This window comes from Miniopterus schreibersii (genome assembly GCF_964146895.1).
Source record: "Miniopterus schreibersii genome assembly, chromosome: 12".
NCBI classification, from domain to species: domain Eukaryota; kingdom Metazoa; phylum Chordata; class Mammalia; order Chiroptera; family Miniopteridae; genus Miniopterus; species Miniopterus schreibersii.
This window is the reverse complement of record NC_138112.1, coordinates 57,995,824-58,009,124: the sequence shown is the minus strand read 5'-3', so window position 1 is coordinate 58,009,124 and position 13,301 is coordinate 57,995,824. Positions and strand designations below refer to the sequence as shown.

Sequence of the window (13,301 nt, the reverse complement as noted above, 5' to 3'; positions counted from 1 at the left end):
CAGCGAAAAGGTTTTAACAAACATAGCGCAGCCAGCAGAGGCAGAAAGACAAAAAGTGCAAACCTCCCATCCCCACCGCCCGAACCACAGAGGTACCTAGTCAGGCGACAGAAAAATGCAGAGCATTTCATATCATCATTTCCAATGTTATACTGAACCAACGATCCCTCAGAGCTGTCGCTAGTACACAGAGTTCCTCTTAGAAACCCCAATTTTCCTTCCGGGTGCAATTCAAAACAGAGGAAAAAGAAAAACCAACGCTGGAGATGTCAGAGATTCGTGTGGGCGCAGGAGGCAGCCGATCAATGACTCTCATCAGTGATGCGTCTCTCTCTCCCTCCCCCTTCCTCTCTCTGAAATCAATAAAGATATATTTAAAAAAAAAAAAAAAAAAAGCTGCAACTTAAACGTCCTCACCTTCAAAAGCAGGGCCACCAAGACGGCTTTACAAGAGGTGGGTGATACCGGGTTCGGGGTCTGGGAGGAGACGGACTGGCTGCTGAAGGCAAATGGCCAGGAGGAGACCCTCTGATTGTCTTCCACTCTGAGAAGCCCGGTGTCAAGCAGCCGTTCATGACTTCCCCCAACAGCCACATCCATCTGCACCTCTGGGGTCTTACCTGTCCCCTGCTGGGTTCCGCTCCTCACCTGTCCCCAGGCCTTCCTCCCTCCTCCTCCTCTTTAGAGCCCATCTGACTTTTCTTCTTGCAACTACATCTGCTGGCTGAACCTCGTGCGGCTGGCCTCTGTGAGCCTCCCTCCTGGATGTTCCTGCTCACAAGGACAGTCCTTCGCATGGCTTTGGAACCAGCCCACTGTCGAGCAGCGCCTAGCACGGGCCTTTCTGAACCTGTCTCTCCTGAACCACCACCACAGTTTGGCCACAGCCAGGGCCACCTACACTGTTATTCTTTGTATGCAAATTTTATAAAATCAACCCACTTTTTAAGAGCGTTAATGTTTAAAAAGGAAGTAATAGTGACATCATGCGTCTTAAATAGAATGTGACTCAATGATCAACCCAACTCAAACAAATGGGTGTTATCAAATCCTAATCAGACAGTGTCCCCAGCTGAAGACCCCAGGTTGGAGGCCTGCTCTCTCTTCCTTAAACAAGGGAGGTCACCCAGGCTAGAAGTGTGTGATAGTGGCACAAACCAAGACTCTCCGTGGCACAACCAGAAGCACTAAAGGAAAATAAGGAAGGGAAACACTTTCTGACAACACTGTCTATGTTATTTAATGCCATTGCATGTACCGCCTAAAATGCCTTACATATCTGTGGTGGACAACCCCCCTCTCTCCGCCTCCCCAAGATTTACTGAGCATCTACTATGTACCAGGGACTTTCTAAAAACTAGAGGACCGAATGCATTTAAAAATAGAAAAGGCTCGCCCTGGCCAGTGTGGCTCAGTTGGTTGGAGAGTCGTCCTGTGTACCCAAAGGTTGTGGGTTCAACTCCTGGTCAGGGTACATACCAAGGTTGAGGGTTAGATCACCGTTTCGGGCAAGTACATGAGGCAATCAATTGATGTTTCTCTCTCACTCACATCAATGTTTCTCTTTTTCTCTCCCTCTCCCTTCCTCTCTCTCTAAAATCAATGAAAGCGTATCAGGTGAGAATCTTTTTTTTAAAATTAAAAAATAAAAATAAAAAAGGCTCTGCACCCACATGAGACTTAAAACCTACATTTAAATACACAGTGTCTAGGATAGCTTTCTTTCCAGTCTAGCACCTAAAGCTAAGGAAAACCCCAGAGTCAAAACTGTAAAAACCAGGTCCCATCTCACACCCCCAGAGACTCAATATTCACTCAGTGGTTTCTCTGATTAAGCTCTCAGTAGAAAATGACATGTGGCTATTAGCTGTGAAGTGTCTGGCATACTTTGCAAGCAGCATTAACCTCCCCGAAAACCTCAGGGCCTCCTCAGATAAACAAGTCCCCACCCAAATGCCCTTCCTCACCTGTCCTGAGGGTAGCCCCCAATGCCAAAAGACGACTGACATTTAAAACTCGATTGAAACCACACCAAACCCTGTCTATTTTAAATGTCAGCGAGGAAGGCTGCTGGGCCAGCAGGCTTCTCCAAGATGGATTAAAAGACCACTTCTCCGTAGCTGGATTTAAAAAACAATCATTAGAGGCGGCGAAAGAAGGGAGTAAGGACAACACCGACCTTTGAGTCAAGGTCAACTGAAATGATTCACATTTGTGACTAATTATCTCTTTCCTAATCTTTACGTTGGTCTTTCCCAGGGCAGGAGCTTCCTTTCAAGCAGCGGAGACGTCTGACCCAGCTGAATTACAGGCTTCGGTAGGGTCTCGCTTTGTCCACATTTACAGCAGCCATTTTCCACTGTGTGTGTGTGAAACGACTGACATTTGTCGTTCTCTTAAAATACACATGAAAGTTTAAGCTTCCTGACTCGTAAAAAGAAAAAATAAACAAAAGGATGCCTATGCCGTTTTTAAAACCTAAAATCTCTTAAAACTGTCTTAGAAGTAGGTTCTCCTCAGACACAGAATAGCCTCACCAACCTGAAACCAAGATGTTATGTATTTTTCTGTCACCTTCTCATTAAAAGAGGTGGGTGACACTTCAGAATAACAAATATGAATATATAAAAATTTAATGAATACTTATACTTATCATGGTCTTACTCAGTGCTAGTCACTGTTCTAAGCACTTTACAAATAACAATTTATTTAGTCCTTACAACAACTCTATAAGGTTAGGTCCTATGATCCCTGTTTTTACAGAACAGGAAACTAAAACACAGAGACGTAAAGCAACTTGCTCAAGGTCACACAGCGAGTAAGTGGCTATGGTGTATGGTGGGTGTTGAACCCAGGAAGCCTAACTCTGAGGGCCACGCTCTTAACAACCTTCCTACTCCGCCCCCCATACACCAACTGTTAAGTGCTTTACATGTGTTATTTCATATAAACCATACAATGACCTATAAGGTAGATCATATTTTTATTCCCATTTTACAGATGAGGAAACTGAGGTACAGAGCAGTGAAGCAGCTTTCCCAAGACCACTCAGCCAATAGGCGGGCACTCTGACTTCATGCAGGTGTTACACACCTCCCCACAGCCTCCCCCCATGGCCTGTGGGTTAAATCAGGAAGGGAGCTGTGTCAGGGGATTAGAAACCATCCTCTAATGAAACCTTGAACTCATTTGCCCCATAACAAGTGTTCAGGCAGGAGAAACGTTAGATCATCTGATACAAGTCTGTCTTTAACAAAATAGACAACAAGAAATAACTTGGCTAAAGGGTACCTATAATTAACCCAATTAGATGCCATACATAGGGGTGGGGGGGAATGTCATGAGAGAAGCAGTTTTCAAAGTGTGGTTTGGGGTCCCCTGGGGGATCCCTCAGACCTTTCCACATGCTCAAAACTACTTCCTTAACAACACCAGGCTGTTATCTACCTTGCACCCTCCGTGAGTATCCTGTGGAGTTCTCCAGAGCCACGACATGCAGTATCACAGCAGGTTGAATGGGAAAAAGATATGAGGGTCTGGCTACCTTCTCAGAAGCCAGATGGGGAAGATTTGCAAACACATCAAACAAGGCCACTCTCCTAACTATTTTTTTATTCTGAGAGTTATGTTAATCCTCATCTGAGGATATTTTTTCCATTGATTTTTTAGAGACAGTGGAAGGGAGGAAAAGAGGGAGAAGGGGGAGAGAGAGGGAGAGAGAGAGAGAGGGAGAGAGAGAGAGAGAGAGAGAGAAACATCGATGTGAGAGAGAAACATCAATTTGTTGCCTCCCCACACACACCCCAACTGGGGCTGGGGATCGAACCTGCAACCCAGGTATGTGCCCTTGACTGGGACTCAAACCCGTGACCCTTCAATGCACAGACGAATGCTCTAACCACTGAGCAACACCAACCAGGGCCAATATTTAATAACTTTGTTATTTAAGTGAATTAAAGCATATTGTAAAGTTTCTGAGGTTTAGTCCCTAATATAGTGAAGACAGATAGACAGAATCCAAATAAGTTAAAAGCTTTGAGCATAAAGGGGTCCTGAGACTAAAAAGCCCAGGAGCCCGTGCCTGAGACTATGACCTTCTGAAGACCGGGGACCATACCTGCCCCGTGCTCCCAGGCAGCCGCTGCACTGCAGTGCCCAGTGCCCAGCAGGAACTCGGGATGCTCATTTCGGATGTTGAATGAATGCCCAGGTATACAGCATCGGCCACCCTTTTAGGGACACATCTCACAGGCACAGTAATGACGGACACTCAGACCCACACGCTTACCTGGAAATAGTCTGTAATAAAGGATCCGAGTTCACTCTTCAGCAGCCGCCTGGGGAGAGAAAAACACGGTCAAGCAGCCCTCAATGGTACAGCTCCCGCTGTCCAGTTCACGGACAGGTGACAATGATGGCATGCTGGCCAATGGCAGGGGCCCAGGCCGAGCCCCAGAAGGGTGAACTTTCCTCGGCCCTGATAATACCAGTCCACCAATGTTATTAGGGAACTGGGGTGATGGAAACCCTATAGGGGGCCCACTTCTTAGCTCACAAAAACAACCTTCTCAAAAAGGCAGTTCCAGGAGGTCCCAGCTAACGGAGCTGGTGGAGGCAGGCCAAGGCTCCTGGCTTCAGAAGGAGCAAACAAACAAACAAAATGCCAAGAAGAGAAAGACCACAATTTTGTAAGTCCCCACATTTGTAGGCTTTATGGTCTAAAATGCATCTTTCATACATTCTTCAACCAAAGGTTATAAAGTACGTGTGTGTGGAGAGAGGGGCAATTATTACCCCTCACGTATAGATAAAGAAATGGAGGCTCAGAGAGGTCCCCTAAGTAAGTCAGTGGCGGAGTTAAGATTCAAACCCAGACCTTCTACAAATTCAACATCTTTTCCCATAACCCCGCCCCAGCTCTCCTCCAAATCCAGCGGAGGCATTCGCCTCGGTGCCATGGTCTGGGTGGTCTTTCCTCCCATTCCCGAGGGACTGAGGCGGTCCTTCACAGGGGACCCTGGTGGGGAGTTACGCATCCCCACCATGGATACAGAGTTTATGTATCCAGGCAGCAAACAGTTACTGAGCTGCAGTGACAGGATGGAGATTGTCAAATCATGGGACCCACCCTACTGCTCTTTCTTTAGTTGGATCCAGGTAAGGAAGCTAAAAACAAGAATAACTGGCTCCCACTCCAGTGAGTTCCCTGGGAGGACCCTCTTCATGACTTCATATGATTTCTTTACTCATCCCACCAGTCCTGGTTATTAAGGAGCAAAATGCTTCTGACAACACCTGCTGGGTATTAATTCCTCCCTGAAAACGCATTCCCACGTGTAGGATACACAGGAAGTTACGGCGAGATATCATTCTGTGCAGAACACAAACCCAGCAGGATGGAGACAGGAGAAGAGACGCCCGCAATCTAAACTTCTCTATGAGAAAGAGCCCGGGCAGCTGCACACAGGCGCTGAGCAAGAAAAACACCTTCCTTTCCCACCACAGAAAACGTGTCTGTGGCGGATACTGCACTTTGAGATCCAATTTCACGGCAAGCTCCTGGAAGGCCACCCCATCAACACAACCAAGGGGTTTCCCCAGGTACGGGCTGGTCCGACAGAGGCTACTGGGCCTCGAGAAGCTTGGTCATCAGGGCGTTTAGAGGCTAGAGGTGTCTCTCTGATGAAAAACAGAAACCCAGTGGGCAGCCCCAGAAGACAGCTGTAGAGCAGGAAGAGGCAGGACGGCTGCTTCCGAGGGGAAACACCTCCCAGCGAGGTCTTCATGGCCACTGGGAAGTCTCCCAACCAGAGGAGAAGAAGCCCAGCCTCAACGGTGGGGAAACTAGTCCTATTAACACACTACTTCGAACAGTTTCCCGGCTTATCTTAGGGACTCACGATGCTGAGGGACTAACGATTCTGAGACCAGATGATACGGAACGGGTGTCCCAAGGAACCTGCGCTGGGAAAACACTGTACTCAAGAAGACGCTTCAGGGAAAATGGCAAGAGGAAGAGGTCAGCAGAAGGGTGGGCTTCAAGGTCAAGAACTATGGAGACCCTCCTGGAACAGGTAGAAGAGGCATCTACCCAAGCGTAACATAACAATAGTTAACTGGCTGGACGTGACGACACAGGTGATTGGGGCCCAGGGACATTTCACAGTGGTACTGGGGAGTCTCACGATGCTCTCCAGCAACCCCTGCCTCCTCCCCTGCCTCTCACGGAGGGGGAAAAGGCTCCAGCCTACAGTGAGGGGGAGGCACCGCCCCTTTGGTCCAGCCAGGGCTGCAGCCAGCCACGGCCAAGGCCAGAATTCTGCAGAGCATCACGAGAAGGCAAAGCTTGAGGTAGAAACCGGCTGACAACGGAGCGGAGGCTAAGGAGTGAACTCGACACAACTGCCCAGACACGGGCTCAGCAAAGAGGACCGAAGCTAGAAGCAGCCCCACCGGAGGCGGGAGGTGGTGGCGGGTGAGCAAAGCAGCAGGACACTGAGGCGCTTTCACCCCACGGGCAAGGGCAGTCCTTGTCCTTTACTGAGAAGGGGCCAGGCACAGGAGCGGGAGTCTGCCTTATATACTTTAGACGTAGTGGACGAAAACCAGGTTTGGCAAGAGACCCACACATTTTGTCCTTTATTAAGTCCCACGTTCAAGACCTTCCCCGCTAGGTATCGTCAGACAGACTTATCTGAACAGAGTCGACCCTATCTGACCAATCGAGTCAGCGCTCTCCTCTCCTGGCTGGGCGAGTCAGCAAGCTCCTCCGTCCCTTACAAAACCCCGTCTTATTTCTGCCCGAGCACGTTGAATTAGACAAGGCCTCTGCCTACGTGTGTGGAGTTTTCACTGCAGCAAATCACAGGAATCGACACAAATGTGCACCACTGAAGTGTTCCCAGAAAAATACGGTTCATTCGGACAACGGAATTCCACGCAACTGGAAGAAGTGCTAAAACTAGGTTTGGCAAGAGAACCACGCATCTGTCCCTTATCGAGTCCCAAGTTCAAGACCTTGACGTGCTCTAAGGAATGCTATGAAAAGATCTACGTCACATGAAGTGAAAAGAAAGACGCAAGATGCACAGCAGTCTGTACGACATGCTACCTTGTCAAAAAGGGGAATAGGCACATTTTTATTTACACAACACCAACAAATTCCTGTCATGATCTGCATTCCAGGAGGCCCTCAGCACTGAAATTAGCACCTTGATTTTTAAACACACACACACAGCATTTTTGAAATTATGTATAAATGCACTGGGTTTTTCTCCTGTTCTCCATCTCCCCAAGTGAGAGATTAGAGAAGTTTGGAGCTTTTGCTGGAAATTAGGGATGGCAACAACACTGGCTTGCAGATGCTACACCACGCTGCTCAGGGACCTTGTATGTATAAAGTGTGGGTATCCCCAGCTGCTTTTCCACAAATATTCCTTATATGGGCATAAAGCAGCTCGGGAGACTAAACAATAAACTATTGTTATATTATCTTTGGGGGGGGATGGGAACTGAGTTTCTGGGGCACCGGAAAGGGAGATTCTTCACCATATAGCTCCTTATATGTTTAAAATTTTGTACCCTAGGAACACAATCCTATTCAAAAACCATTAAACAATTTTTTTCAATTAATAATAACCGCCACCAAGCTTACGTGCATGGCTTGAAGCCGAGAAGAAGTTGTGGGAGGGAGTTCCCATCAAGGGCACAATATCAGGAAGCAGGCTGTCCTAGGAGTGTCAGAGAATCCCACAGGCCTGAGAACCTGCCAGCCCAAACCCCCTCAGGCTGGTAACCGGAGAACTTAACTCAGAGAGAGAAGGGGCGAGGAGAGGGAAAGGGCCGGGGCTGAGTCATATGCAAAATCCACCTTCTATTTCTATACCCTGTGTTTATTCTGCTTGTACTTGGTTTACTAGGAAAGGGCACTTCTGAAAAACTCTACCCCGGTCTTAGACGAACTGAGAGAAAGAGGGATTTTCCACCCCCCTGACTCGATGCACCACCCTTCTGGGGGGAACTGGGCAGCGGCTTCCCTCCAACAAAGGAAAGAGTGACTGAGAATTGGGACCCTGGGGATTCATTCACTGAATCATAACCCTTTCCTGAAAGCCTGCGCTGTGTCAGACATGGTGCTAGATGCTGGAAGGAAAGGGTGACACAGAGCTCCGACAGTGATTTCTTCCCATCAGGGCCACTCTCTCAGGAGCACCATCTTTTCCAAAAATTGGGAGTCAGAGTGCCCAGGCATTAGAGATGCTTATACTTACAATCGCAGGGGGACAACTCGCCCTGTCACCGTCCTCACTGAGTCAGCCAGTTCAACTTGGAGAGCATAAGAAGGAAGAGAAGCGGGGGGAAAACAACAGAATTGAAGAGTCTGTGGTTTGTGGTTCCCTAGATGCAAAGAGATGAAAATCCCAATTCTAGGATATTCTAGGACATATGTTCCTCCCAGGCACAGAGGCCTGGCATCCTGCAGCCTCCTTCTACTCTTTCCACCCTTTCCTGGGAAACAGAAAAGTAATGACTTATTGGAGCAAAAATAGATGATAGACAGACAGATAAATAAATAAGAAATAAAAACCAGATTGCTCCTAGGACGGGGGCTGGCTTTTTCCCCCAGTTAAAGTTGACTTTCTAAGTCACAGGCACTATTGTCAACAAGGTATAGGTGTTTCCTCATTTAAGCCTAAAACAAAACCATAAGGTAGCAGTAACATCTCCACTTTCTATACCCAAGGAAACGGCCCCTCAGAGGTTGTGAGGAGGGCTGGCGACCAGGCCACCACAGAGAGGAGCCTCACTGCGGGCAAGGACCTGAACAGCTGGGCTCGCTTCGCGGCCGCTGTGACCAATAACCTACCTGTGCAGGTTCGCTTCACAGGTTGAGTCCCTTGTGCCTGTGTCCTCAACAGGAACTTTGGGATAATAGACACCTACTCCACAGGATTGTTCCCAGGGCTAAAGGAATTAATCCTAGAATGGTTAGTTCCTAGAGCAGAGCCTGGCACACAGCAAGGCTCGGCCGCTGTTGGCTTCGAGGATTCCACCCAGGACATCTGACCCCGGAGCCTGTACTCCTCTAAGAGCTCCATTCCCCTGCCTGTCAGCATATTTTTAAAAGTATCGCCAGACCAGCAGTTAACCTGCATTAAGGACGCAGGTGAAACTCACGAAGGGGGCCGTAGAGTAGGGGCCAGACCACCCCGATAAAAGGTGGAATTAAGACGATCGGGGCAGAGCTCGGGGAAAGGGTTGAGGGGACTGTGATGGAAGCAACATCCCGGCTTCCTCTATTTCACACACTGGACTCCCACACCAGGTTTCATTGAAAACAATTCTGCTGCTCCCACCGGCAGCAGCAGCAGCCACTGAGCTACGAGGGGAAGGAAGGAGAGACCTGAGACAAGTGGGAAGGGAACGCGTAGTGGGACCAGCCCTCAAGGGAAGCAAGGCATGAAGTTCAGTCAGAAGCCAAAAGGGCCATAATAGAAAAAAAAGGGGGGATGACCCACTGGTCTGTATTATCTCATCCCTTGTCCCTCCCCGGCTGACCGGGTAAGACACCAACCCAGATGACAGGATTTCCTGTTATTACACCACCCACCGTCTTGCCCCTCACGGGCTTGTCAACTCAACTTCCCACTTCTGCGGGCTTGAAGGTAAGGGAGGCACCAGGAGAGCTGGAGTCCAGCTGGGTGAGAGGCACATTCCATGGGGGCCCATCAGAGGTGGTGGCCAGGACTCGGGTGAAATGCCGGTCCTCCCACACCTCTGGTTTCTGCACACAGGGGGTGGCAGTGGGGACCGTGGAAGAGATGGAGAACCCCAACAAAGAGCATGCACTGAGCTCCTAACTGGTGCACACGAGATGCCAGATGTGGTGCACACTGGCACACAGCTCCTCAAGTTCTCCAACAGCCTCTTAGGTAGGGATGTATCCTCGCTTTGCAGGTGAGGAGAACAGCGCTCAGCGTCTTGTCCGGGGTCATCGTCATACACTGGAAGATCCCAACTCAAACTGAGGCAGCCTGAACACTAGCCAGTGGTACCTCCCACGCCCACAGGGGCAGGCGCCCAGGCACGGACAGTGGGGGCTGCAGCCAACTCCCCCACAGCCAGCAGCCAGGCTTCGGCTCCCACTGGCCAGTACTAGGTGGGACTGTGGGTCCACTTTGCCTGAGTGAACTTTCCAGAAAGGCCTGGATTTTTAGGGGAGATGTCTACATTTCTAAAGGCAGCCCCGGAGGTTTCAGATTCACCACTTCCCTCTAACTATTCATCCCACCCCCAAAGTCAGGTCTGTTTCATAGCCAGAGCAGACAAAAGGTGTCAACACACAGGCAGTCACCGGAGCCAAAATAAAAGAAGACCTTACCTACGCCCTCCCAAACTAGGGTCCAGACTAGGGCCCTCCCAAACTGTGATGCATGAACGCATCTATATCCCAGCAAGTCAGGCCTAAATATAGATAATGCCAGCTCTGTGTACCTCTGGCAGCCTACTTACTGAGTTTTTAAGAACACAAGAGGCTTGGGTTCAAATCTCAGCTCAGCTACTAACTAGCTATACAACACTGGGCTAGTTAGCCCACCTCTCTGTGCCTCGATTTCCCCACCTGTAAGACCAGGGATATAGTACCTGTCCCATACGGATGTAGTGAGTTTTAAAAGTGACAATTCTAAAGCATGGCTCCTACCAAACGCTATACGAATGTCTGCTATTATCACTCCCTCGCCTCAGACCGGCCCACTCTGCCAGCCTGGGGGCTGCACCCTGGCTCTCATCTCATCTTCTCATCTCCTCCCAGCCCTTCCCCCAGGTGTGGGTCCCAGGGACTCCCTTGCAGAGATGGAAAAATTGGAGGTGGATTCCCCTTGGGGGCTCAGGCAGCCAACTGACTCTGAAGGGGGACGTTTCAACTCAGATCTGTCAACGATCGAGCACGATTCTTGGAACCTCCCCTTTCCTTGAAAATCTCTGGGGTTTCCTTCGAGACACCTCCCTCCCAGCATGAACAGAAGCAAGGTGGTCGGGGAGAGAAGGAAAATGTGAGTTTCCTGCCTCAGGCCAGCTGCAGATAACTCATCTCTGGTTTCCGGAAACCTCATCTCTGAGCATTTTTGTTTCTGCAGAGAAACAAAATCCTGCGAGGGAGGAGGGGGCGGGAGGGCATGGAGAGAGGAGCGGCGAGACAGTTTCCACGGACAGCCACCTGCTCATCCTTCAGATTTCAACCGAGGCATCACTTTCGCCCAAATCTAAGTATGTGCCCATCCTCCCAGTTCCCCAGCACTCCGGATTTGGCCATCGCCCCACTTAAAACATCCTATGGCAACTGCCTGCTCAGTTCCCCTCTCTCTCTACAGTGAGCCCTCTAAAGACAAGAACCACCCACCTCAACAGCTACCCCAGAGCCCGGCCCAGGGCCGACAGAGCGCTGCACAGACACTCACTGAAAACATGAGTAAGAGCATCGACAACCCGCCCCCTCTACACACACGCTCCCGCCGGGCAAATCTGAAAGCGCTCGAAGGACCTGCTGGCGCTGGTTCTTCAGAGAATGTTCAGGAAGAGCGCGCTCCCGTGGCGCAGTCTGGCCACTCTCCCTGGAGGAGCTCGGGAAACCCACGCCTCTGGCCAGGCTTGTCCCCACAGCCAAAATGCAGCCCCAGCAGGACGGAGGCGGGAGAGGGGCATAAAAAACCACACTGATGTCCCACAGAGAATTTAAACCAAGAGGACACGCAGGACCAGCACAGGGCAGGGCGGGGCAGGTGGAAATTCAGGGCAGGCGGAGGGCAGGTTAGACTATATCATCTATGCTGAAAGGTCATTTTTTCTTGCCTCCAGGGACATAACAGTGTGTACACCCTGCTTTCTAAGGCAGTTTCGATAGAAAATATTCGGATTTACGGTTTTTCCTATTGACGAAGCTTGTGCCCTGACTTTTATCTAGGGCAATTTGCCACTTTGAGGTGTGACATTCCTGATGAATTTGTTCTTAAAAGGTCTCCACACCCTTCTCTTGATCTAACAATGTTTTAGAATTTGACCATCCTGAGTCCAAAGCTCTTCCTCATAGCCACCCCAAAGTCTACCTGCTAAAACTTATACTGGAGTTCATTTTTGATGACACATCTGGGAAGAACCCATTGTTTGTAATGACTGCATTTTGGGACACAGTCATAAAACTTCTACCTCCCTGGTCATCCTTCACATTGGCTAATACAGGGTGGAGCAAAAGTAGGTTTACAGCGATGAATACACTAAACACAGTCTATTTTTGTATTATTGTATTATTTTCCATACAAACAACTCTAAATCGATTTTTGCCCTGTATTTAAAAGGATTCACGTTTCCCATGGACTATACTAACTCTACACTTACAAAGATGGTCAGGGCTGGCTGGGGTGACCCAGGGAAGCTGATGGATTGAGGCTTTGACACTGAGTGTGTACAATCCAACAAAATTTATTACTGTTTGGCTTGAGTAGAATGGAGAACTGAGAGAGTCATTTCCTCTGTTCTTTGCTCTGCGGAAAGGAGACACAGCTGGCTCTCCATGTAAGAACCGAGCCTCACCCCGATGTCAAATCCAGCACATTCTTGGAGGAGCACACCCAGGACCTCTGTAGTTCAAAGCAGGCTCACCTCGTGCAGACTGCTAGAGAAATCTTCAGACTGTGCACGGGCAAGTTCACCACACCGCCCAGGCACCCATGCGTAGTGCTCACCACCATTTATCACCTTACTATTGCTAGATTTTCATTGTAACGGGATAATAACCACTAAGTTTATTATGCGCTGGGTGCTGTACCCATGACATGTTTATTATTATCTCATTCCCCAACCACCATGAGATCGATGTTATTATTAGCCCCACTGAACAAAAGGAAAAAGAATCTTAGAAAACAAAGTGCTGTGCCCAAGGTCCTACAGCTAGTCTAATCTTTTTTTAAATTTTTTTTTTAAGACAGAGAGGAAGGGAGAGGGAGGAGAGAAAAAAACATTGATCGGCTGCCTCCTGCACGCCCCCTACTAGGGACCGAGTCTGCAACCTGGGCATGTGCCCTGAGGGAATCGAACTGGCAACCTTCTGGTGCAGGGGAAGACGCCCAACCAACTAAGCCACAGCGGCCAGGGCACAGCTAGTCTAATCATGATCCCCAGTCTTTCTGAATCCAAAAGCTACTCTCTTAAGTTAAAGATTTCCACGGAACCTAACGCAGATCTTGCACAGAAAACTGTCACAATGGACTGGGAAAGGGGTCCGAGAATAACTTCCCTTCTCTCCT

General features: G+C 49.1%; 1 protein-coding gene across 4 annotated transcripts in view; it reads right to left on the bottom strand.

Annotated features, from left to right (window-relative positions):
- The window catches only part of PRR5L (proline rich 5 like), a 60,152-nt gene that overhangs the window by 26,104 nt on the left and 20,747 nt on the right, over positions 1-13,301 (bottom strand). For all 4 annotated transcript variants that reach the window (XM_081153009.1, XM_081153010.1, XM_081153011.1 and 1 more), the window contains one exon: positions 4,289-4,337. In XM_081153009.1, coding sequence (XP_081009135.1) covers positions 4,289-4,337 — 49 coding nt within the window. The remainder of the gene's footprint in view (positions 1-4,288; positions 4,338-13,301) is intronic.